This window comes from Sapajus apella, unplaced genomic scaffold, assembly GCF_009761245.1.
Source record: "Sapajus apella isolate SASKATOON/1434 unplaced genomic scaffold, GSC_monkey_1.0 scaffold43, whole genome shotgun sequence".
Lineage (NCBI taxonomy): Eukaryota > Metazoa > Chordata > Mammalia > Primates > Cebidae > Sapajus > Sapajus apella.
The window spans coordinates 5,401,486-5,428,256 of record NW_022436983.1 but is presented as its reverse complement, the minus strand read 5'-3'; the positions used below and the strand labels follow the sequence as shown (position 1 = coordinate 5,428,256).

The following is a 26,771-nucleotide window of genomic DNA, read 5'->3' as shown; positions in this document are numbered from 1 at the left end:
TTTTTCTTTTTTTTTTTTTTTTTTTTGAGACGGAGTTTCACTCTTGTTCCCCAGGCTGGAGTGCAATGGCGCGATCTTGGCTCACAGCAACCTCTGCCTCCTGGGTTCAGGCAATTCTCCTGCCTCAGCCTCCCGAGTAGCTGGGACTACAGGCGTGCACCACCATGCCAGCTAATTTTTGTATTTTTAGTAGAGACGGGGTTTCACCATGTTGACCAGGATGGTCTCGATCTCTTGACCTCGTGATCCACCCGCCTCGGCCTCCCAAAGTGCTGGGATTACAGGCATGAGCCACCGCGCCCGGCCTCTAATTTTTCTAAACATTTTTTAATAGACTATTTAAATTGTAAATCAAGTAGATAACCTATTAGATTCTCATATACCCATCAATAATTACTAGCATTTTGTCAATTTAGTTTCATCTCTTACCTCCATTGCCTTTTCCCTCATATACATACATTTCTGGAGAATTTTAAAACAAATTACAGATATCATATTATTTCACCAATAAATGCTTTTTTCCATATAACCACAATACAATTGTAACACCTACAAAGCTAACAATAATTTATTAGTGTTATTTAATACCAAGCTTTCTTCAAATGTCCTTGATTGTCTTAAAAATGTCATTGTAATCTGGTTTATTCAAATCAGAATCTAAATAAGGTCTACATCTGACATTTGGTTGATAAATATAATTCTTTTACCATTTATTTACCTTTTCCTTCTATTTAAGAAAAAAAATCATGTATTTGTAGAAGAAACCAGGTCATTTGTCCTATTTCTCATACTGGATTTGGCTGTTTCTTCAAGGTGTATTAATTTCCTATAAACTAGTTAGACTTAGAGGCTTGATTAGATTCAGGTTCCATTCTTTTGGCAAGAGATACTTGATAGGTTACAGTATCGTGTACCTCCTGTTTGAGCATTTAGTAAACAGATATTTTCAAGATGACCCACAGGTACTGCAAAGGCTAATCGGTGGATTTGGATATTGTCATCTGATCTATCTGTTGTGAAGTTCCCCATCAGCTTTTTTTCTGATCATTTTAGCATTCATTGGTAGTTATTTCCTAGAGCCATTATTTGATTGGGAATTGCAAAATGGTGAGTTTCTTATTTGCATTTGTGTGTATTTTTTTTTTTTTTCCATGACACATCCCTCAGGAGGTCCTGAAAACATGTGCCCCCAAATGGTGATTTTCTAATTTGATTATCCTTCTGGATTTATTAGTCAGAAAGTTCTTTAGAAATAAAGAACTTGGCTGGGCATGGTGGCTCACACCTGTAATACCACCACTTTGGGGAGGCTGAGATGAGAGGATCACTTGAACCCAGGAGTATAAGACCAACTTGGGCAACATAGCAAGACCCTATCTCATTTTATTTAAAAAAAATTTTTTTTAAATAAATTTTTAAAAATAACTTTATGTAGTAAACTGCTTAGGTAATTTGAAATGTAGATCACGCAGGAAAAGCAGAATAATGCATGATTCTTTATCAATTTATCAGTTTTTTAATGAGTCAAGCTGCTAACAACTTTTCTTTTTCTTTTTTTTTTTTTGAGACAGAGTTTCACTCTTGTTGCCTAGGCAAGATGCAGTGGTGTGATCTCAGCTCACTGCAACCTCTGCCTCCCCGGTTCAAGCGATTCTCCCGCCTCAGCCTCCTGAGTAGCTGGGATTACAGGCACACACCACCATGCCATGCTAATTTTGTATTTTTACTGGAGACGGGATTTCTCCATGTCGGTCAGGCTGGTCTCAAACTCCCAACCTCAGGTGATCCACCCGCCTTGGCCTCCCAGAGTGCTGAGATTACAGACGTGAGCCACCGCGCCTGGCCTGCTAACAACTTTTCAAAGGTGACCCAGGCATCTTCCCACCTCCCAAACCCGTTCTCATTCTTTGGAATATCAGTGTGAACTCATAAAGATATATATATATAATCTATTTTTATTTATACTATAAACCAAGTTCGTTACATAATCACTCAAAGAAGAATATCAAGTGAAATATCTTAAACTACATTTAGTAATCTTATTAATATTAATATTGGTCATTTACTATTTATAGGTATAAAAAATACGCATATGTATGTAATCTCACTGAAAGAAATCAGAGCTTTCTATATGTAGCAAGCTCTCTATAGAGTATTTCTATGTGAAATATATATATATACATAAATACAACATATATATATAGTATTTCTATTCATTGCAAGCACTAATCTTTTTCACAGTCAAATTATCCTGATCAGTCTGGCGTCCTTTTTACATGGTCCAGTAGACTTTCTTGCTTTCTGGCAGAAAAAAATTACTCCAAGCTTATCAAGTATATTTCACTAAAACCTGGACATTGCCATTTCCAAGGAGCTCAGATTTCTTTTAGTGAAATTGCATACATACTTTTTTTTTTTTTCCGAGACAGAGTCTCACTCTGTTGCCAGGCTGGAGTCCAGTGGCGCAATCTCAGCTCACTTCAACCTCTGCCTCCTGGGTTCAAGCAATTCTCCTGCCTCAGCTTTCCAAGTAGCTGGGACTATAGGCACCTCTACACTTCAGCCTGGGTGACAGAGCAAGACTCCACCTAAAAAAAAAAACAAATTAACTTTTAGTTATGTAAGACATTAACATAGTTCCAGAGCTAGAACTATAAATAAGATCTATCCAGCAACATCTAGCTTCTGTCACCATCTTTATACATCGTTTTCTTCCTTCCTGTATTATTTCCTATTGCTGCTATAACAAATTACCACAAATTTAGTCACATAACACAGATTATCTTACAGCTATCTAGGTTATAATTCTGACATGAGGTCTCACTGGAATAAAATCAAGGTGTTGACAGGGCTGTGTTCCCATCTGGAAGCTCTAGGAGAGAATTGATTTCCTTCCTTTTTCTAGCTTCTAGAACAGGGATTGGACAAGCTTGTTTTAGAGGCTGCCTGCATTCCTTGGCCCCCTTCCTCCATCTCCTTAAACATTATTATTATCATTTTATGTTGTGTTTGTTTATTCATTCACACATATTATTTTATGTCTCACCATTCTTTCTTCCATATTAGAGCTTACTCCTACCTTTCTTCCTAGGACAAATTTCTCTTATGAGCATTCACTGAAGTAAACTGTTTTTATTTGAAAAAGTCTTCATTTCACCCTCTTTTTAAATTTTCATTTAGTGAAGAATATGATTCTAGGTTCTCCTACAACTGTAGATATGATCCCACTTTCTGACTTCTTTTTGTTGTTTTTGAGAGATCATGGATCCCTTTTATATAATCTTTTTTCTGTGGCTTTACTTCTCATTGTTTTGTTATCCTGAAGTGTTCACTATTATATATCTATTTGTGAATTTCTTTTGTTTATCCTGTTTGAGACTTAGAGGGCTTCCTGAATGTGAGGATTAGTATCTTTTATCAGTTCCTGAGAAATTCTCATGTATTATCTTTTATGGAATTTTGTCCTTACACCTTCTTTTTTTTTTTTTTTTTTTTTTTTGAGACGGAGTTTCACTCATGTTACCCAGGCTGGAGGAGTGCAATGGCGCTCGGCTCACCGCAACCTCCGCCTCCTGGGTTCAGGCAATTCTTCTGCCTCAGCCTCCTGAGTAGCTGGGATTACAGGCATGCACCACCATGCCCAGCTAATGTTTTGTATTTTTAGTAGAGACGGGGTTTCACCATGTTGACCAGGATGGTCTCGATCTCTTGACCTCGTGATCCACCCGCCTCGGCCTCCCAAAGTGCTGGGATTACAGGCTTGAGCCACTGCGCCCGGCATACCTTCTTTTTTTTTTCTTTTGGAATTCTGATTAGACATGCTATAGATTGTCACTTTATCATTAATGTCTCTTAGCTCCTTGGACATATTTTTCATCTTTGTCTCTCAGATGCATTCTGGCATTCATATCTATTGTCTGTTCACTAATTCTTGAGCTCTGTCTTTCACCTGTGATTGAGGTTTTCGTGTTTTATGTCTTTTTTTTTTTTTGAGAACTTGCTCTGCTGTCCAGGCTGGAGCACAGTGGTTCCATCTTGACTATCTGCAACCTCCCTGCCTTCCAGGTTTGAGTGATTCACGTGCCTCAGCCTCCCGAGTAGCTGGGACTACAAGTGTACACCACTATGCTGGCTGATTTTTTTTTTTTTTTTTTTTTTTTTTTTTTTTCATTTTTAATAGAGACAGGGTTTTTGCCATGTTGCCCAGGCTGGTCTTGAACTCCTGGCCTCAAGCAATCCACCCGCCTCGGCCTCCCAAAGTGCTGGAATTACAGGCATGAGCCATCATGCCTAGCTGGGGTTTGGTTTCAACTATATTTTATTTCTTTAAGTTGTAGTAGGTTCTTTCAAATATGCCTACTATTTTTTGGTGGTACTTTGTTCCTTACTAAAATTATTTTATTCTCACTTTTTTTTTTTTTTTTTTTAACATGGAGTCTCGCTCTGTCACCCAGGCTGGAGAGCAGTGATGCAATCTTAGCTCACTACAACTTCCGCCTCCCAGGTTCAAGCAATTCTCTTGCCTTAGCCTCCCAAGTATCTGGCACTACAGGTGTGTACCACCATGCCCAGCTAATTTTTTGTATTTTTACTAGAGACGGGGTTTCACTGTGTTGGCCAGGCTGGTTGTGAACTCCTGACCTCAAGTGATCCGCCCACCTCGGCCTCCCAAAGTGCTGGGATTACAGGCAGATCACCCTGAGCTGATCACCATGATTACAGGCGTGAGCCACCACACCAAGCCTTATTCCCACTTTTTTTTAAAAGGCATTTTAAACAGACTAAATTTTCTATCAAATACTTCTATTATATGTAAAATTCTCAGTGGGTCTGATTCTTGTTTATTGTTTCTGAGAAGTCATGCTTGTCAGAAGCACGGCTATGCTTCTGGTCATGCGATAAGTCACGGTCTATTTCCTTACAGGTTTTATAATTTTGAATCATATAGCATATTCAACTGGTCTTTCCCTGGAGCGATACTAGAAAATCTGCTCTAAATTTGCATTTCTCCAGAGAGGTTATGCATTTACTTCTGCCAGGTGACCCAGGAGAACTTTCATTTCTTGGCTTAGAGATTCCCGGGCCATAAGTTAAAATAAATCCCTAAACCCATATGATAAGAGGCCTGAAATTATGAACTCTTAGGGGAGGCATTTTTCTACCCAGACCTCACATCATAACTGGCAAATTTCTTCTTTTAAACTTACCGTTTCTCTTAATATGTAGCTCTTTGAAGGTCTGGCTTTATGTGACAGGCTTCAGGCTGGAGCACAGTGGCATGACCTCAGCTCACTGCAACCTTACCTCTGAAGCTGAAGCGATCCTCCCACCTCAGCCTTCCAAGTAACTGGGATTACAGACACATGCCACTATGCCCAGCTATTTGTTTTTTTTTTTTTTTTTTCTTCTGGTAGAGACAAGGTTTTGCCATGTTGCACAGGCTGGTTGTGAACTCCTCAGCTCAGGGTGATCTCCCTGCCTCGGCCCCCCTAAACAGCTGGGATTATAGGCATGAGCCACCGCACCTGGCCAAATCATATTTATCTTTTTTGCCTTAATTTTAGGCTTTTCGTAGTGGGGGAGTTTGGGAGGAGATCTAGTGCATCATATTTTCAGGAGCAAAACTGTGTTCTTTTAAAATACTCATGTTCTGAGTAAAAAAAGAATGCTAGTGAAAGGCTAAGGAAGAAGAGGCAGCTCCTCTAGCTCCCTACTCAGCATTGAGGCACTTACCTGTCCGTGTCCCTTGGGCAGCTACTCCTTAAGAATAAGCCACTGATGTGTTCCCTAACTGTGCACCAAGGACCAGGAAGCTTGTTTCCTCTTTCTGTCTCATGGTTTTCTCTGACCTCCCCACCATCTCTGTTGGCCTGTTTTCCTCCAGCTTAGGTTTTCTGCTTTCTTTCAGGCTTTGCATAACAAAAATTTATCTGAACTTTATATTTAGTCTCATGTTCTTTTATATCTGTAATGACATATTTGTATAGGGATCATTTTACAAAAACTGTCTGTGGGCCTGACGCGGTGGCTCACGCCTGTAAACCCAGCACTTTGGTAGGCTGAGGCGGGTGGATCATGAGGTCAGGAGTTTGAGAACAGCTTGGCCAACATGGAGAAACCCCATCTCTACTAAAAATACAAAATTAGCTGGGCGTGGTGGCACATGCCTGTAATCCCAGCTGCTCAGGAGACTGAAGCAAGAGACCCACTTGAATCCAGTAGGCAGAGGTTGTGGTGAACCGAGATCGCATTATTGCACTCCAGCCTGGGCAACGAGCAAAAACTCCATCTCAAAAAAAACAAAAAAACGTCTGTAGTGATTCAATTTGGGGGATGGTGGGGACCAGGAGATAGGTAGAAATGACTCTACTTAGTCAAACATGTGCCATTTGGTGACGTAACCACCTTAGAAGTCAAAGTCATCATTAGGGAGTGTATCCAAACTCTTCTTGGACCCCAATCCTGAATGTCCTACTGATCTTGCCTCTTTGGGTAATGAGTACTCTTGAGTTCATTACTTACTGTTTGAAATGACACTTTTTTTTTTTTTTGAAGCAGTGCTTTTTATTTATCCCCCACTCACCTAACTGTCATGTGGATAAGAGTGAAAATATATATATTCATTTTCCAAATTATCCTTGTTAATGGTGAGGAACAAAGGCAGAGACAGCTATAAAAATTTGGGGGAGAGAAGTTTCAAATGTTATTTGCTACTTATTGCATGTAATACTATCTTATATCATGTAATACTAGCTTATAACAAAATAAAACCTACATCTTGAAGACAAATCTTTAACCTGGAAAGTAGTTGAGATTTTCTCTACCCACACCTTCCTTATTCCCAGCTTTATTTAGTGGACATTTTTTTCTTCTTTCACCTAAAAGGTACCAGCTTAAGTAGAATCTCCTCATTCTATCCCTACCCCAATTTGCTTGCTGTTTTGGTTCATAAACTCTCAGAGACACAGTTAATTAATTAAGACCTAAGTAATGAGTTAATTACTGTAAACGAGCTACAATGCCCATAATCAAGAGTTAGCTGTATTTATTTTAGGAAGTAAGTAGTAATTAATTAGAGCTAAATAAACAAAATGTATATTTATAGCTGGTTAAAACTTTCAGGTTTATTTTTTCGTTTAGTGACTCCAGAGATCCTTCAGTGATACAGACATTCATTATATGCACTGAATAGTATTCATGTCCCTGTTGTAGTGCTTGACATGAATTATCCCATTTAAGCCTCACAACAAGTCTATGAGATAAGTACTAAAATGGAAGGACCTGGACACCGGGAGGTTAAGTGAGGGTTACAACACCGCTGCTACGCAGTAACTGGCTCGTCTGGTGTGTAAAAGCCCCTGACAGTTGTTTTGAGTCCTCATCACCATCACCATTTAAGTTTGAGTCTTTTTTTTTTTTTTTTTTTAAAGAGACAGAGTCTCACTCTGTCACCAAAGGTGGAGTGTAGTGGCACACGCATAGCTGACTAAGCCTTGAACTCCTGGGCTCAGGCATTTTTCCTACCTTAGCCTCCAGAGTAGCTAGAACTACAGGCAAGTGCCCAGCTAATTTTTTGTATTTTCTTGTAGAGACAGGATCTCACTATGTTGCCCAGGCTGTTCTTGAACTCTTAGCCTCAAGCAATCCTCCCACTTCGGCCTTCAAAAGCACTGGACCTTCAAACCTAGCCAAGTTTGAGTCTTTGAAATATGTTATCAGTAGATGGTGTAGTGTGGAAACCCATTCCATAGTTATCTTTATTTGTTCACATGAACTTAAGGTAAGCCTGGGGATTCAGTGTCCTTCATGATACCAACTGTTTGACTCTTGTCCATTTCAGTTTTTGTTCCAGCAGCTGGGAATGTTGGTGTCCTTTGTGAAGAGCCACATCAGACCTTATATGGATGAAATAGTCACCCTCATGAGAGTGAGTTAATGCTTTGGCCTCTTCGCGTTTGGATCGAGGAAGGCTCAGAAGCAAGTTTGGATGATATAGACCTTTTTTTCATGGATCTTTGTAGAGCTGTTACAGCCCCAGTCCAGGAGGTGGAACAAAGCCCACTGGATTTTGAGGGGGAGGAAGGGCTGTATATCCAGGTTCTCAGGTACAAAAGTGCAACGCATGACGGTTGAAGAGAAATCCTTAATTGTTCTGCCAGAAATAGACTCTTGGGTTATTTGCCTCACACACAACAAAGCAATTTCACTTTAATGTCACAACAGTGCTTTTCTATTCTCACAAAAGCCCTCTTCCTTACTGCTTATAAACCACGAAGGGATTGGGCATTGGGTTTTCTTAGGGCTGTTAAATATGATGGACATGGGTTGGGCACCAAGGAACAAGGTGATGCTTTAACCTGCTACCTTCAAAACCATACATATCACCTTTTGACTCCAGTGGCACATGAGAAAAGGCTCAGACCCCAGGATTCTATAACATGCATTCAGTAGGTACCAGAAGACACCCATTGGCAATATCGTTTTTCCTACTGTTCTATATAATTTAAATGTCTTTGCAGAGAAGGTTGCTTTGCAGGGACAGCATGTCCTCAAAGGGTGGGAAGATGATTTCTGTTCTTTCACACCAGACCTCTGTAGTTAGTTTCAAGGAAGCAGCAGGACTAAAATCAAAATGGCTGGCTTCAGATGGAACTTCCCAGCACCTGGGTCTCAGAACTGAAAACCTCCCACATGTATAAATAATTAAAAGCTCCTCTATTCCCTGAGTGCTACCACAGAAGCCTCTGTACCAGGAAGATTTAGGCAGAATACTAAAAAGGCCGATGGCTGGTCTTAGGGAGAGGAGGAGCAAGGGAAGAAGCAGTGTCCTCATGGGAGAAGGATGAAGTCATCTGTGACTTAATCCTCCCAAAAAGGCTAAACAAGGACACGATATGACCATATTAAAATCATAACAGGTTTATGACCAGTACACAGGGATTTGAGGCAGGGAGCCTTACACCTGCAAAATGCAGCTTTCATTTCATCCCAGATAGAGAAGGTGCAGCAGGGGCTCTTCCTTTGACCGTTGATTTTGGGCATTTTAATGAGCTCTCCTGAGCCTGGGAAGAAAATAGTCTTTGTGAACAGTGATCCAGCTGACGTCCCTTGGCAGGCTTCCTGACATCTTTGAGGTAGAGAAGCCCCTGTGAGGAGCTGATGATAATGCAGCTGGGAGGTAGGTAGGCCTTCTCTAAAGAAGGCAGAGTGGGGTTCAAGTAAATGAACATCAGACTCTGGAGGCTGTAAAGTCTGTGGTGTTTCTTTGGCAACACTTTTAACCTAGAAAACACAGCTTTTTCAAAGAGAATACTTATCTCCAAGTAGAGGAAAAAGAAGTTTTATCACCATCTTCTACAGCCATTATGCTTTTTAAGATATCTTTTTAAATAAAAATACTGTATCTTTCTATAAAGCCTTTCATCTGAGGAGTTATTCTTGTTTTTATGGACTTCTACTTTGAACTGTTTAGAGGCTCCAAGGATATTACTATTCATGTATTGCCGTCATTAGTAGGATTTCTGTTATTAAATCTCTTGACTCCAGAAATTTTAAAGATAGTGGTAGGCAGCTGTCTTTTTGAGTTGATTTGAAATGATAGCTTTTCCCGGAGTTAGAGGCTTGAACTAATTTGCTTTGTAGTGCTAAGGCAGGATCTGTGGCCAGTTGGCTAGGGTTTTATTTTAGTAACTTAGGTGGAAAATAACCATATGGGTGTAGAAAGGTACTCATTTTGTAGCACCATTCAGGCCTGATGGATAGATTGTTGGGAGGGGACAGATGTTAGGTGCTATCTATTAAGAGCAAAATCTAAATCCAGAAAAGCCAGGAAATTTTTGTAATACTGGAGTCACCCCCTGGTAGAGATCAGATGATACCAAAGTAAGGTCCAGGTTCACCCTGAACCACTTCAGAGCTCTTAGAGTGACTTAGTCATCTGTTCATTCTAGAACATTCCAAATGGTCTGATTGATAGATTCTGGGGATACAGAGATGAGTTAAGAGGTTTCTTGTCCTTAAGTAGCCTACAGTCTAGAGGGAGGTTGGCAAAGCAAAGGAAGCATTACAGCTGCCAGCAAAGAGAGTGTAAAGGACCCAAGTGGATCGTGGAAAGAGAACAAGAAAGTCTGCATGGGAGAAGTGAGGCTTGAACCACGTCCAGAAAGACAGATAGGACCTAACTGAGCAAGAAGTAGGATTCCAGGCAGAGGAAGCAGCATGAGCAAAGCCCAGAGGACTGAGGTAGCCTGGTGCATCTGGGGAAATGCAGTCGAGTTTGTCCAGTATGGCTGCAACATAGGATGCAAGAAGGGCCCAGTGGGAGGAGGGGAGGGAGGAGTTGATCTCGGAGCAGACCATGCTTACTACAGTTTTGCTTTTCTGGCCATTTGCATTCCTCGGTTCATATATTAGCAGAATGGGACCTGACTCAGCTCCTCTGACTTTCTTCTCTTTGTAGGAATTCTGGGTCATGAACACCTCAATTCAGAGCACGATCATTCTTCTCATTGAGCAAATTGTGGTAGCTCTTGGGGGTGAATTTAAGCTGTACCTGCCCCAGCTGATCCCGCACATGCTGCGTGTCTTCATGCATGACAACAGCCCAGGCCGCATCGTCTCGATCAAGGTGAGTAGTCTACGTCATTCTCCAGAGAGATTTTCTGTTTCCCCCAGAGTCCCTGGGTGTTCAGCTCAAAGCTGAGACCTTGTTCTAAGTGACAGGCTGACGCCCACTTCATAAGACAGAATCCCAAGAATACTAATACTCAATGTGTGCAGTTTACAGAATGTCTGTAATCCTCTCTTGATTATCCTTATGTTTCATATCTCTTCTAATGGATTAGTCTTGGCAGATATTTTATCCCAGACCAATTTTCTTTATTATCCAGCAAATGGGCTCCTTATCAACTCAAATGAGCACAGAGAAAGCAAAGTAATATGTAAGCAAATAAAATGAGGGGGAGAAAGTGCTACCCAAAAGGATATAGTCCAAGGCCATTTAATAAAGGCTTTTCCCAGTCGCCACAGAACTTTGAATTATCCACACCACCACACGTTCCATGTCCTTAGATACTTGGGAGCTGACTGTTGATCACCATGCTTTTGTTCCCTTTTGCAGTTATTGGCTGCAATCCAGCTGTTTGGTGCCAACCTGGATGACTACCTGCATTTGCTGCTGCCTCCTATTGTGAAGTTGTTTGATGCCCCTGAAGCTCCCCTGCCATCTCGAAAGTGAGCACCTCCTCTTTGGGACTAGCAATCATTAAACTTTTAATGTTTTGTTGAAAATGTTCGTTTCTTAAGTTCCCAGGCCATCTTTATATTTTGTTGTTGTTTCAACTCTCATTATTTTAGTTTAGAAATGTCCCAGGTTTGGCCGGGCGCGGTGGCTCATGCCTGTAATCCCAGCCCTTTGGGAGGCTGAGGCAGGCAGATTACCTGAGGTCGGGAGTTCAAGACCAGCCTGACCAACATGGAGAAACCCTGTCTCCACTAAAAATATAAAAATTAGCTAAGCATGGTGGCCCATGCCTGTAATCCCAGCTACTCGGGAGGCTGAAGCTGGAGAATCAACCCAGGAGGCGGAGGTTGCAGTGAGCCGAGATCGCACCATTGCACTCCAGCCTGGTCAACGAGAGCGAAACTCTGTCTCAAAAGAAAAGAAATGTCCCAGGTTTATGGAAATCTTAACTGTCCTATCCCACTGGAATATATGTTGGATCCATGTCATCCAAAATACCTTAGAAGCCATTCATTCCCATCCCTTCAATGCTGACTGTTAAGATCACCCTCAGCCACGTGTCTTCCTTGGAGATTGTGTGTTAGCAGTTACTGTATGTTAGCGATTGTTGTAGGGCAGCGCTGGAGACCGTGGACCGTCTGACGGAGTCCCTGGATTTCACTGACTATGCCTCCCGCATCATTCACCCTATTGTTCGAACACTGGACCAGAGCCCAGAACTGCGCTCCACAGCCATGGACACACTGTCTTCACTTGTTTTTCAACTGGGGAAGAAGGTAAGAGGAGAGTGTGGACAAACAGGTGCTCTTCTGCCTTATTTGGAAAGAAGACTTTGTCTGTGAGCCACTCCATTTGGTAGTCTACGGTGCCAGCCACCATCAGAGAATATGAAATTACTTGCTTTTTTTTTTTTTTTTTTTCATTTGTTCAGCATTTATTGAGCAGCCTGTGTGAGCTAAGTGCTGTTCTGGGGATAACACAGTAAACAGAATAAAGTCCTTGCTCTCATAGAGCTTCCATCCTAATGAAGCAAAGCAAATAAACACAGCTTGTTTCTTGAGTGATGGGTTGAAGTGGGGAAAAATGGTCTTTATTTAGGGTAGACAGAGAAGACCTCTGATCAGTTGACACTTAAGCAGAGACCTAAATAAAATAAAGGCCCAGTTGCAAAGAACTGGATGCAGGGAGCAGAAATAGCAAATGCTGGGATTGAGGTGGCAGCTTGCTCAAAGAGTTCAGGGCATAGCACAAGAGCAGTGTGACTTCAGAGGAGCGAGCAACAGGGACGTGCTCGGAGTTAAGGTGATAGAGATAAAGCAAGATAGTAGAGATCAGATCTTGTAGGCCTGTAGCTCTCAAAATATAATTCCTGGACAAGCAATATCAATATCTACATACCCGAGAACTTATTAGAAATGCAAATTCTTGAGCTAGGCACAGAGACTCATACCTGTAATTCCAGCATCTTGGGAGGCTGAGGCAAGAGAATTGCTTGAGATCAGGAGTTGGAGACCAACTCGAGACATAGCAAGACCCTGTCTCCACAAAAAAACTTAAAAATTAGCCAGGCACAGGGACACTTGCCCGTAGTCCCCACTACTCAGGAGGCTAAGGCAGAGGGATGAGCCCAGGAGTTCCAGACTGCAGTAACCCGCATAATTGTGCCAGTGCGCTTCAGCCTGGGCAACAGAGCAAGACCTCATCTCACCTAAGACCTACTGAATCAGATACTCTAGCTGTGGAGCCCAGCAGTCTCTGGTTTCGTGAGCTGTCCCACTAAAATTTGCAGATCACTATTGTGGGCCGTTGTAAGTATTTTGGCTTTTACTCTGAGCAAGACTGGAAGTTTTTGGTGGATTTTGAACACAGGAAAAATATGACCTGACTTAATATTTTTAAATAATAACTGTCAATGCTGTGTGGGAAAATAGGCTGTGGAGATAAGGGCAGAACAAAGGTCCATTAAGAGGCCACCATCATAAGTCAGATGGAAGATGATGGGGACTTGGGCTAGCATTATAGCAGGAGATGGGAAGAAGGAGTCTTCTGAATATTACAGTTAGCCACAAACCCAGAACAAATGGCCATAACGTAGTTGTATAACATTTTTTCCTCTGCTTTCTTTCCACTTTCCAAAATGATAGTTTCTAATCTCTTCCTCCTCCTGTTGTAGTACCAAATTTTCATTCCAATGGTGAATAAAGTTCTGGTGCGACACCGAATCAATCATCAGCGCTATGACGTGCTTATCTGCAGAATTGTTAAGGTGAGCTACACTTCCTTTCCCTTCTGAAGCAATTGTCAAGGTGAACTACACTTCCTTTTGCTTCTGCAGTCCCTGTTGTCTTTACTGCTTGATATTCTTGTAGTCTTGGCTATGGGAGTATCTATAGCTTTTTAGCTCTAAACTAGGGATTGGCAAACTTTTTTTTCAGTTTTGTAGGCTATGTGATGTCTTTTGCAACTCCTCAGCTCTGCCACTGCAGCCTGAGAGCAGCCATGCACGATGTGTAAATGATGAGCCCGGCTGCATTCCAGTAAACCTTTATTTATGGACACCTCAATTTGATTCTCTCAATCTTCATGTGTTGCAAAATGTCAATCTTCTTTTGATTTTTTTCCCCCAACCATTTAAAAGTATAAAAACCCTTCTTAGCTCTTGGGCTATATAAAAACAGGCAGGGGGCTGGGCGTAGTGGCTCATGCCTTGGGAGGCCAGGCGTGTGGTAGGTGGATCACTTGAGCCCAGGCGTTTGAGACCAGCCTGGGCAACATGGTGAAACCCCATCTCTACAAAAAAATACTAAAAGTTAGGTGCTCATGATGGAGGGCACCTGTGGTCCCAGCTACCCAGGAGGCTGAAGTGCGAGGATCACCTGAGGCTGCAGTGAGCTGTGATTGTACCAGTGCACTCCAGCCTGGGTGGCACAGTGAGACCCTGTCTCAATGTAGATTAAAGGCTGGCCCAGTGGCTCACGCCTATAATCCCAGCACTTTGGGAGGCTGAGGCAGGAGGATCACTTGGGGTCAGGAGTTTGAGACCAGCTTGGTTAACATGGCGAAACCTTCTCTCTGTTAAAAATATAAAAATTAGCCAGGCATGGTAGTGCATGCCTGTAGTCCCAGCTACTCAGGAGGCTGAGGCAAGAGAATTGCTTGAACCCAGGAGGCAGAGGTTGCAGTGAGCTGAGATTGTACCACTGCACTCCAGCCTGGGTGACAGAGCTAGACTGTCTCAAAATAAATAAATAAATAAAATAGATACATAGGGAGGCACAAATAAATAAATGAGTAAATAATTCTTTTTAAAGAGTAAAAAGCAGCCAGGGGATGGGGCTGTGTGCTGCCTTTGTTCCAAATACTTTATCACTCTTCCCATTGTTGGCAATTGTTTATCTTTGCTAGTTGCATGGTTGCTTGCTCCTACTATAAGTCAGTGCTTGTTAGTAACTAGGACTGACTAGCAAAGACTGGTCTACAGTTGTGGAGTCAGCCCACCCGTGGTTCATTTTGTTCATACATGTGACTTTGTACTTCTTACTGAAATCCTGGCTCTACCAGAAGGTCTGCACCTCCCAAAGTTTAAGGATATTTTCTAAACCAGAAGCATCTGGTAGAGTTGTAGGTGTTTCCTATGAATTTCTGGTTGCAGGGTTACACACTTGCTGATGAAGAGGAGGATCCTTTGATTTACCAGCATCGAATGCTTAGGAGTGGCCAGGGGGATGCATTGGCTAGTGGACCAGTGGAAACAGGACCCATGAAGAAACTGCACGTCAGCACCATCAACCTCCAAAGGGCAAGTCCATTGTTTCAGGGGACTGGGGAAGGAGAGCTCTGCCCTTCTCACTTGCTCAAGACTTTTGACTGTTGCCACCTTCAGTTTAAACCAACCAAAAACCAGTCCATTGTTTTTTCTAGAAATCTAGACACCATGAACTTAGATCATTTTGTCTTTTCCAGGTGTCTGAATTGTAATTTTGTTTTGAATAGAGAAAACAGAGAGAACAAAATGTCCTTTTGTGCTCCCTTGGAGTATGGATGCTAGAACTTTTGCTGCAAATACATTCTCGTTTTTTACATAAACGCCGCAAAGCTAGTGAGCCCCCTAGTTGGCACCGAGACTGATGAAGGCTCTTTAAAACAGCATTCAAACTTCTCAAACTCATTGGGTTTACCACTTGCTGGGAATCTTGTTAAAACGCTTATTCTGATGTTGGCAGTCTGATGTTGGGCCTGATACTCTGCATTTCTGACAAGCTGCCAAGTAATGTGATACTGCTGGTCCATGGACCACACTTTGAGTAGTGAGATTTTAAAACTTTCCAGGTGATTACTGAATTCTCTCTGCTGGCCAAAGCCTAAGATATGACCAGCTTTTCACCATGTATGCCACCAGCCATTCTCCGCATCTCAGTGAATCAGAGCAGAATAATCATAATAACTTCACTGACTTTTAAATAAATATACCACGTTGATGATTTTCCACATTTTGCATTAGTCTTTCATGTTTCTGGTGACTGTAAGCAACTTCCAGTTTGGATTTCAGTGTTATTTTTCATCTGTTAGCCAGCTCACTCCATGTGCAGCAGCAGAGGTGAAGAACTGGGCAAGACTGTGTCCCAGCTGACTCGTTCACTTCTTTTGGCAAAGCCCATAAAGACTTGAACACAGTCCTGTGTGCATGTGTGTGGGCTCATGCCCAGCTTTGGAACACTGGGAGTTTATTACTGTTGTTTCAGAGTTTTTACTCACATGAACAGCTTCAGGTGACCACTGCAAAGAAATGTTTGCTGGGTCAAGATGGAGGTAGTAAAATATTCCTGGGTCAGGAGTGATGCTGCTTTCCCTCTGGGGATTTTGTAACTGCTACTCTGAGACTTTAGGAGGAAGAAAAAGGTTATCAGTCACCTGGCATTCCCAGGCAATCATTGAGGCCACCCTGCTGACACCTCACAGTTGAGGGAGGGGCCAGGCAGGAGGCCAGATGCACATTTCCATCCAGATGTTTTCATTCTGACTAGGTTCAGAATGTCCTTCCAATCAGGCAGCTGTCCACCCTGCTTTAGAGCTTTGTTCTATTTTAGGAAATTCTTCAGTAATCTAGTTTGCTACCAGGAAGTTTTGCTTTCTACCGAGACTGGGAAAAAATAAGCATAAACTTGCCAGAGAGACAAAAGAAAGACTCTTAGTTTATCTCACCTGAGAAAGTAGATCAAGTTCAAAACTCTAAACAAAATCCTCCACAGCTGACTCTCAGATCTATTTCATTGGAAAGTAAATTTTGGGAACTGGGCGTGGCAGCTTATGCCAGTAATCCCAGTAATTTGGCAGGCCAAAATGGAAGAATCACTTGAAGCCAGGGGTTTGAGACCAGCCTGGGCAACATAGTAAGATACCATCTCTATGATAAAAATGAAAAAAATTAACTCCAATCTGGGTGACAGAGTAAGACCCTGTCTCCAAAAAAAAAAAAAGAATTGAAAAAATTTTAAAATTAGCTGGGCAGAGGGATACCTGCCTGTAGTCCCAGCTATTTGGGAGACTGAGACAGGAGGTTCACTTGAGCCCCGGAGTTCCAGGGTGCAGTGAGCTGTGATCGCGCCACCACACTCCAGCCCGGACAACAGAGCAAGATTCTGTCTCTAAAAAAAAAAAAAAAAAGGGTGTGGGGGGCCAGGTGCGGTGGCTCATGCCTGTAATTTCAACACTTTGGGAAGCCAAGGCAGGAAGATTACTTCAGCCTAGGAGTTCAAGACCAGCTGGGGCAACATGGCAAAATGCCCCTCTACAAAAAATAGAAAAATTAGCTGGGCATGGTGGTGCATGCCTGTAGTCCCAGCTAATCAGGAGGCTGAGGTGGGAGGATCTCTTGAGCCCAGGAGGTCAAGGCTGCAGTAAGCAGTGATCATGCCACTGCACCACTCCAGCACAAGCAACAGAGCAAGACCCTATCTCACCAAAAAAAGAAAAAGAAAAAAAAAGCAGAGTGGTAAATTGTGCCTCCTTATAATCATGTAATAATAATTAGAGATTGGTATATTTATCAGTCTTAACCAGCTTTCAAAGTAACAATTTGCCACCTCAGTCACCTTTTATTGGCTGTGATAATAGAGGATTTATGTGATTCAGAAAACAAAAACCAGCCGGGCACGGTGGCTCACGCCTGTAATCCCAGCACTTTGGGAGGCCGAGGTGGGTAGATCAGGAGATTGAATCCATCCTGGCCAACATGGTGAAACCCCGTCTCTTCTAAAAGTACAAAAATTAGCTGGTGTGGTGGCACGTGCCTGTAATCCCAGCTACTCCAGAGGCCGAAGCATTAGAATTGCTTGAACCCAGGAGGTGGAGGTTGCAGTGAGCTGAGATCACGCCATTGCACTCCAGCCTGGCAACAGAGCGAGACTCTGTCTCAAAAAAACAAAAACAAAAACATAAAAACCATTTATGTATATGTCTAGAATGCCTTCCAGAATTTTCAGCAGCTTTACTGTCTGTCTTATGATAATCTCTTTGGGCTTACCTTCATCGTGAGTAAGCTGGCATTCCATGAACATGCACCAGCATAACAGATGAGGCGGATAGCAAGAGGAAACAGCTCATGTTTGCACAGTTTATAGAACCCAGATAATTGAGAGTTGATGATGTTTTACAGAGTAGCGGGAAAGGGCCACATGGGAGACTTGGCCTAGTTGATAAATTAAGCTATGATTTTTTTTGAAAACCTATTTAATGCCATTTATCAAGTAATAGTAACAACTAACATTTATTGAGTGCTTTCTATGTGTCAAGCCCTGTTGTAGAGCACTTTATATTCACTCATTTAATCTTCGTGATAACCCCATGAGTTAGGTGCTGTCATTGCTGTCTCACTTTATAGATGTGGGCCATGAGGCACTGACAGATTAAGTAATCAAGGTCAATTAGTGTCAGCTGGGATTTGACCTAGATAGTGTGACTCCAGAGCCCACTCTGTTAACCGCTGTGTTGAATTGTTTCTGCCTTAACCAGGCCCAACCTCACTTCATTAGAGGGAAAAAGAAACTAGTAATACTTCCTTGTTTATGTCCAGCTTTTAACAGTTGCTACATAATACAATACACCTATGCACAGACCCATCTTATAGGGAAGAAGCCAGATATCTGTGGACAGGAAAGGACTGCATGTTCCCATTTTGCTCAACTGAACAAGGTGTAAAAGTCAAGCCTCCCTCTTCCTTCTCATTCAGGGGCTCTCACTGTATGGCCAGTGGTAATTATTTAGCTTGTTTCTTATAACATTTCTACTTCGGTTTTTGACATAAAATGATAGTTTGTATAATTCTGTTCATCGGTAACTCTTTTATTTATTTTTTGAGACGGAGTTTCGCTCTTGTTGCCCAGGCTGGAGTGCAGTGGCACACTCTTGGCTCACCGCAACCTCTCCCTCCTGGGTTCAAGTGACTCTCCTGCCTCAGCCTCCCAAGGAGCTGGGATTACAGGCATGTGCCACTATGCCCGGCTAATTTTGTATTTTTAGTAGAGACAGGGTTTCTCCATGTCGGTTAGGCTGGTCTCAAACTTCCAACCTCAGGTGATCCACCCACCTCGGACTCCCAAAGTGCTGGGATTACAGGCTTGAGCCACCATCCCTGGTTCATTGGTAACTCTTTAGAAGCAACAGCAGATCTCCAGTTTATCCCAGGGAGGTGATGGTTGAGTCCTTGATTGTTAGGCGTAGCACACGGGGGTCTTTTCACTCACTGGACCACTTCACTAGTCTAAAGTTTGAGAACTTCTGCTCTAATTTGCATGACTTCCCCCATTTAGGGAGAATTGACGTGTTCTCCTGGAAAAATCTTTAAAGAACATATTTTAAAAGTTAGGGATTTAGTGTAGTTAGGGCTAGGCCAGTTCAAACAGGTGTTGTTTTGACAATAATAACAATCATTTTTTGCTCATTTATTCCCCCTAAGCCATTTAGGTACATTATCCCTAGATGAAGAATTCTGAGGCTCAGCTGCAACATACAAGCAATTTGCCCAGGGTGTTACAGCTGCTGAGTAGCAGTGCCAGGATCCCAGGCAGGTGTTTCTAACTTTAGAGAAATGGGCATACAGTACTAACTTGGTGCCAAACACTGTTAGAAATTCATTACATTTACTAACTTAAAACACCCCAGGAAGCAGAAACTATAATCCTCATTTTTCAGATGAGGAAACTGAGGCACAGAGGAGTTAAGTGACTTGCCAGAGATCAGAGACCCAGTATGTTATATAACTGGGATTTGAACTCAAGCCATTGAGTCGAGTGTAGCTGTTGGCCATGACACTGTACTGACCTCTCCAAAACCTCAGCCTTTCCACCCACCTGCCTCAGCTGCCCCTGGAAGTAACTCTTGATTCTTCAGAGTTCAGAGTTTTGAGAGAAGTTGGAGGGGATAAACTAGAGTAGAAATTAAACCTGTTCAGCTTTTTCTTGTTCTGCCACAGTGCCATGTGCTTTGGCCTCACTGCTCACCCGGTTGTAACATAATTCATGATGGCGTAAACCTGAGCCTTTTCCCTCTTGCGTGACTCTTCATTGTCAGATGAGCTGGTGTTGTAATGCAGAGGACGCAGCTCCCTTCTTGCACTGCTGGAGGCCATTCGGCTTTGTTGAATGTACCCCAAGTGTGACAGTCACATCTATTCTGGTTCTGTAGAGCTCCCTCCTTTGCTATAGTCAGAGTCCAGCACAAAGGAGTTGTGAAACAGGCATTTTCCACAGTGTGGTATGTTCCAGAGTTGCTGTTCTTGCTTTATGGCTTTTAATTAAATATTGTTCTTTTGTATTTGCACTCTAGGGGAATTTTATCATGAAATATGGATTTTATAAATCAAAGAAGTAGACTAATCATTAAATAGATGAGGACTTTTCTCAATTGGCCCTTGAAGCTGATTGTTTTCCATTGTCATCTGTGGGATAACAGGCATGGGGCGCTGCCAGGAGGGTCTCCAAAGACGACTGGCTGGAATGGCTGAGGCGGCTGAGCCTGGAGCTGCTGAAGGACTCATCATCGCCCTCCCTGCGATCCTGCTGGGCCCTGGCGCAGGCCTACAACCCGATGGCCAGGTATAGCGTGTCAGCACAGGTGGAGAGGATCAGCACATGGAAAACGATATCTACAAATTAGTTTTTATTAGAAGTAATAATAAAGGGGCTGCTATTTTTAATTTTTCTAATTTTGTGGGATGCCAAAAAACAAAAAAGAACAGATTCAGCAAGCTCATACTGTAACATCCATCTTAACCTTGCTGGTAGACCACAAATAAATTCCTTTTTCTAGTACATTTAGGCCTAACATTTTAATTACAAAGTTATTTATAACTCTAAAAGCAAGAATGTAATTGTTGAATGTAACTTATTTTCAGTAACAATGGTATTCTAATTATTTCTGTGTTTGTTACAAATACCACAAAAAAATGGTCTGAAACAATAACAGTCATTGATTTTGCCCTGAATCTGCAATTTGGGAGGACTTTTGGGGCAGCCTGCCTCTGCACCACATAGTGTCAGTGGAGATGGTTTGACTGGGGCAGGATGGAGAATCCACCTTCAAGGCTGGCTTGCATGTCTGGCAAGATGCAGCTGACTCTCGGCTAGAAACCTAGCTAGAAACCCAGCTAGGAACCCGGCTAGGAACCCAGCTATGGCTGGGAGCCTTGCTTCCTCTCCATGGGATCGCTCCATGGGTTGCTTGGCCCTTCTCACAGAAGGTGATTGGCTTCAAGAGAGAGTGTCCCAAGAGAACGAGGTAGCAGAAGAGCATGGTGTTTTTATTACCTACCCTTAGACTTCACAAAGAGTTGCTTCTGCCTTGCTCTGTTGCCCAAGGCAGCCACAAAGCCACACTCAGGCTCAAGGGAAGAAGACATGGATACCACCTCTTGATAGATTCTAGCAAGATTCTAGCAGAGTGTATGGAACAAGAGCTACTGTTGCAGACATCTTTGGAAAATAGAATTTTCCAGAACTTTTTTTTTCTTTTTTTCAGACAGTCTTGCTCTTGCCCAGGTTGGAGTGCAGTGGTTCAATCTTGGCTTACTGCAACCTCCACCTCCCGGGCTCAAGTGATTCTCCTGCCTCAGCCTCCCGAGTAGCTGGGATTACAGGCATACACCACCATGCCCAGCTAATTTCTGTATTTTTAGTGGAGATGGGGTTTCACCACGTTGGCCAGGCTGGTCTTGGACTCCTGGTCTCAAGTGATCTGCCCACGCTGGCCTCCCAAAGTGCTGGGATTATAGGCATGAGCCATTTGGCCAAATTTTTTTTTTACTGACACAGATATATATATTTTCAAAGTACATGTGATATTTTGATACATCATAAAATGTAATAAGCAAATCAGGATAATTGGGATATACATCACTTTAAACATTTATCTTTCTTTTGTTTTTGTTTTTGAGATGTAGTCTTCCTCCGTCACCCAGGCTGGAGGGCAGTGGCACGATCTTGGCTCACTGCAGCCTCCACCTCCCTGGTTCAAGCGATTCTCTTGCCTAAGCCTCCCAAGTGGCGGGGACTACAGGCACATGCTACTACATCCAGCTAATTTTTGTAATTTTGGTAGAGATGGGATTTCACCGTGTTAGCCAGGCTGGTCTGGAACTCCTGACCTCAAGGGATCCACCTGCCTCGGCTTCCCACAGTGCTGAGATTACAGGCGTGAGCCACTGCGCCTGGCCTATCATTTTTGTTTTTGTTTTTGAAACGGAGTTTCAGAGCAAAACCCTATTTTCCAAAGATGGCTGCAACAGTAGCTCCTGTTCCATACACTCTGCTAGAATCTTGTTAGAATCTATCAAGAGGTGGTGTCCATGTCTTCTTCCCTTGAACCCGAGTGCAGCTTTATGGCTGCCTTGAGCAACAGAGCAAGGCAGGGACTCTGCTGCCCAGGCTGGAGTGCAGTGGCGTAATCTCAGCTCACTGAAGCCTCAACCTCCTGGGCTCAAGTGATCCTCCCGCATCAAACACCCGGGTAGCTGGGACTACAGACACGCACCACCAGGCCCAACTAATTTTATTTTTTGTAGAGATAAGGTCTCACTATGTTGCTCAGGCTAATCTCAAACTCCTGGACTTAAGCAGTCGTCCTGCCTCAGCCTCCCAAAGTGCTGTAATTTATAGGCATGAGTCATAACCATTTGTTTTTTATTTTTTAAATGTTTTAAAGATTTTGGAGTACAAGTGCAGGTTTGTTACAAGGATATGCTGTATAGTCATGAAGTCTGGGCTTTTAGTAGAACCATCACCTGAATAGTGTACATTGTATCCGTCAAGTAATTTCTCATTTCTCAACCCCACCAAAAAATTATATTGTTTTAAGTAGTAAATCTTTTTTTTTTTTTTTTTTTTTTTGAGACAGAGTTTCACTCTCGTTACCCAGGAATGCAATGGCGCGATCTCGGCTCACTGCAACCTCCGCCTCCTGGGTTCAGGCAATTCTCCTGCCTCAGCCTCCTGAGTAGCTGGGATTACAGGCACGTGCCACCATGCCCAGCTGATTTTTTTTTTGTGTTTTTTTTTTTTTTTTTAGTAGAGACGGGGTTTCACCATGTTGACCAGGATGGTCTCGATCTCTTGACCTCGTGATCCACCCGCCTCGGCCTCCCAAAGTGCTGGGATTACAGGCGTGAGCCACCGCGCCCGGCTTAAGTAGTAAATCTTAAACAGCCATTTAAAATTTGGTTTACAGGCTGGGCGTGATGACTAATGCCTGTAATCTCACTACTCTGGAAGGCTGAGACAGGAGGATCACAGGAGGCCTAGAGCTCAAGACCAGCCTGGGCAACATAGCCAGACTCTATCTCTACAAAAATAAAAAATTTAGCCAAGCGTGGTGGCACACACCTGTAATCCTAGCTATTTAGGAGGCTAAGGCAGGGGCATTGCTTGAGCCCAGGAGTTGGAGGCTATACAGAGCCACAGTTGTGCCACTGCATTCCAGCCTGGGTGGCAGAGCAAGACTGCATCTCAAAAAAAATTTTTTTGGTTTATAAAAAATTTTAATACAGGTGAAAGATTTATAATATAATGTAAGTAAATACAATGGAATACAAAATTGAAAATTAAAATGAATGTGAATAGAATAAAGATTAGAAAGTAATATAGCAATGGTTATCTCTAGGAAGGTTTAAGGAGTGATTAGTTTCTTTTTTATTCTCTTCCTTATTTTTTAGATATTTCTGCATTGGACATTATAATGAGACATAAAATGGTAATTTAATTAATAAGCAGCCCTTCGCATTAGCAAGCGGAAAGCAAGACATTTCACTTCATTTTTGTCAGCACAGCTGCTTTGCTGTTATGATGTGTATTTAGCAGTAGTGATGGCCCCTGAGACTGTTGCTTTGATGCCATGATTTGCTTCCTCTAATTTCTTTCAAGTATTTTTTAATGCTTTAAAAATAGTTTCTAGGACTTCCCTGTTTCTGTAGTGTGCAGATTTCATATGCTCAGCTGATCCATTTATTGTTCCTTTTTCCTGCCCAAGTCACCTCTGAGCATACTGTTATCCACAGAGGCTTGTGGTAAATATACACATAATATTTTTATCCCTTTAGTCCCAAATATGGTCATTCAGGATCTAATGTGGCCTCTGATCTAGATCAGGAAAACTCTTTTTATGTTTTTAAAGATGAAGATCTTGCTTGTTTCCCTGGCTGGTCTTGAACTCCTAATCTCAGGAGATCCTCCTGCCTCAGCCTCTCAAGTCGCCAGGATGACCAGCAACTGTAATTACCTGGCTCCAAAAACTTACTTTTAAATTTATAAGGGACTTTTTTTGGTCTTCATTTTATCCTTTGGATTTTAAATTTTTTTTCTATCAAATTTCAAAATCATGCATATTGGTCTAACTTAACTTGTTAATATAACAGAAAATAAACATTGAGGCATCACATGCTAAATCTATCCATTATAGGCATATCCTGTTGTTTCCCACTCCCTTTCCCGCACAGTCACCAAAACAGTGGAGGATAGGATTAAAGTTAGATGTCAGGGATGGTGAATGTGTCCCTCCATGTGGCACTGTGGTAATGTAAAGTGGTCATAGTAATCTTTGAAGTGGAACCTCTGGTTCCAGGTGTTTGTGAGGCCCCAACTGTTAGAGATCGGCTTAGAGAATCTTGCAGAACTTAGGGATTTGGATCCTATTTGCTAATGTTTCTAGTCCTGTTGTCATTTTTTATGACAGTCCAACTAAGCGTTCTGGTTATATTTGGAAAGCAAGAGCAGATGGTGCCTTTGACATTTTTGACCTTAAGAATGTAGACATTATCCCAGTAACATCCCAAGAATCATGTAATGATTATTATTTTCTGCATTTGTTAATGCCGACTTCTATGTTAGAAGTCCCCATTCTGTTCATTTCCCATTTCCTCCAGTGAAGATAAATGATGCAAAAACTGCTAACAAATATTCCTTTGGAGAAAAGTTACTTTGCTCTGCTCTTCTCCCCACCCTTCTGCTCTCCCGACCCTATCACTCTCCCTCCAAGTCACCTGTATATCACAATGTCTATACCTGCACTGTAAGATTCAGTAGTCACTAGCCATATGTGGTTAATTTAATTAAAAATAAATAAAATGTAATATTCAGTTCCTTAGCCACACTTGCCACAGTTCAGGTGCTTAATGATCAGTGGCTACCATATTGGATAGGAAACTTCTGTTGGACAGCACTGGTCTGTATAACCAGAATCAGGGATGCCAAAAGCCCATTGATAGGTGTGACTTTGAGGCAGCAGGCAGAGGCATGGGAGTGTCTCCATCTTTTTTCACCTCCTCTGCCTTCAGGGATCTCTTCAATGCTGCATTTGTGTCCTGCTGGTCTGAGCTGAATGAAGATCAACAGGATGAGCTCATCAGAAGCATCGAGTTGGCCCTCACCTCACAAGACATTGCTGAAGTCACACAAACCCTCTTAAACTTGGCTGAGTTCATGGAACACAGTGACAAGGTGAGACTTTTCCCCATTGTCCAGATGGAGGCTGACAGGGAACCAGCTGGTGGGAGGAGAGAAGCATCCACACAGCCTTCTCTTGTTTGTGCCCCATCTGCCATTTTCCTGTGTTGTGGGGTTTTGCTCTCCTCCAGGGCCCCCTGCCACTGAGAGACGACAATGGCATTGTTCTGCTGGGTGAGAGAGCTGCCAAGTGCCGAGCATATGCCAAAGCACTACACTACAAAGAACTGGAGTTCCAGAAAGGCCCCACCCCTGCCATTCTAGAATCTCTCATCAGGTAGGTCAAAAACCCTTTTTATTTGCCACCTCCATCCAAAATGACCTCTCCTCTCCCACTGCCTGGTGCCACTTCGCTGGAGTCACTTGGAGACTTCTGCTCTGTGAAATCTGCCTCTGGGTCTGGCCAGCACATTTAAATGACATGTTGTTGCAGATGGCTCTCCCCAGGAATCTAGCCATGATTGTCATTTCTTTTGACCCTTTACTACCTGGGCTCCTGCGGTTTTCCAGCTTGTCCTTTCTTGTCCAGTGAAATTAGTTGAGAAGCAATTCTGTGGCCATGGCAGCCTAGGAAGATAGGTTTTGTGTCTGGGTTAGATAGTGCTGTCTAGGACTGGAGTAGAATATGCTGGTTCCTGGGCTTCAGAGGATACCCAAGGGCACAGTGTGGTTTTATCAACTAGATATCAATGCCTGCATCTTCCTCCTCTGGTGCTTTGCGAATGTAAAAGCCAGAGCATAATCTGAAATCTAATGGTCTTTTCGCTAATTTGGCTATGTTCTCTCCTGTGCTGAGCGTTTTCAGTCTTCTGGGTATGGAAAAAATAGGTTGTTTAATAAATTTTCTGCTGTTAGGAAATTAGAAGCAGCACGAAACATTAGCTCCAGCTCCTAAAGAACCATTCACTTCCCCTAATGATTATCAGAGAATATCAACTCTGGGATCTCATTATCTTCATGTGAATGCTAACATGGCCAGTCATTTCACTGCAGATAGTTTAGAAAAAAATCATCCGGCTAATAAGTTCCTTCACCGTGGCTGATAAAGCCTGCTGTGTGTGGTGCTTCCTTCCTTGGAGAGGGTCATCAAATAGCCAAGTCTTTTCCTAGTTCTGCTTTTGAGAAGATGTTTAAAAGAATTCCTTTAACACTTTAAAAAGTTGGCAAAAAGCTAGAAATAAAATCCTGTTTTTGCCCAAATAAATTGGACTTGGAGAAAACATTGATTTCTGAAATACCATGTAGGAACAATTAAAAACATGCTGTCCTAAGAGGAGGCATGCTTCAGCTTCAAATCAGGCACAGTAAATGTGAAAACCTATGTTTCTTTCTTCATTCTCTGGCTTAGGTAATGTGCTCTCACATGATAACTAAGAGAAAAAATGGCCGGGTTCGGTGGCTCACACCTATAATCCCAGCACTTTGGGAGGCTGAGGCAGGCGGATCATGAGGTCAAGAGATCAAGACCATCCTGGCCATCATGGTGAAACCCTGTCTCTACTAAAAATACAAAAATTAGCTGTGCGTGGTGGCAGGCACCT

At 42.5% G+C, this 26,771-nt stretch overlaps 1 protein-coding gene across 5 annotated transcripts in view; it reads left to right on the top strand.

Moving 5' to 3' along the window:
• The window catches only part of MTOR (mechanistic target of rapamycin kinase), a 151,155-nt gene that overhangs the window by 37,741 nt on the left and 86,643 nt on the right, over window positions 1–26,771 (top strand). For all 5 annotated transcript variants that reach the window (XR_004275827.1, XM_032300380.1, XM_032300379.1 and 2 more), the window contains 9 exons: window positions 7,841–7,927; window positions 10,460–10,627; window positions 11,120–11,232; window positions 11,856–12,018; window positions 13,416–13,508; window positions 14,895–15,041; window positions 20,192–20,334; window positions 25,062–25,224; window positions 25,362–25,507. Coding sequence is in view for 4 of the 5 variants with exons in the window: in XM_032300380.1 (XP_032156271.1) it covers window positions 7,841–7,927; window positions 10,460–10,627; window positions 11,120–11,232; window positions 11,856–12,018; window positions 13,416–13,508; window positions 14,895–15,041; window positions 20,192–20,334; window positions 25,062–25,224; window positions 25,362–25,507 (1,223 nt within the window). In the remaining variant the exon portion in view is untranslated. The remainder of the gene's footprint in view (window positions 1–7,840; window positions 7,928–10,459; window positions 10,628–11,119; window positions 11,233–11,855; window positions 12,019–13,415; window positions 13,509–14,894; window positions 15,042–20,191; window positions 20,335–25,061; window positions 25,225–25,361; window positions 25,508–26,771) is intronic.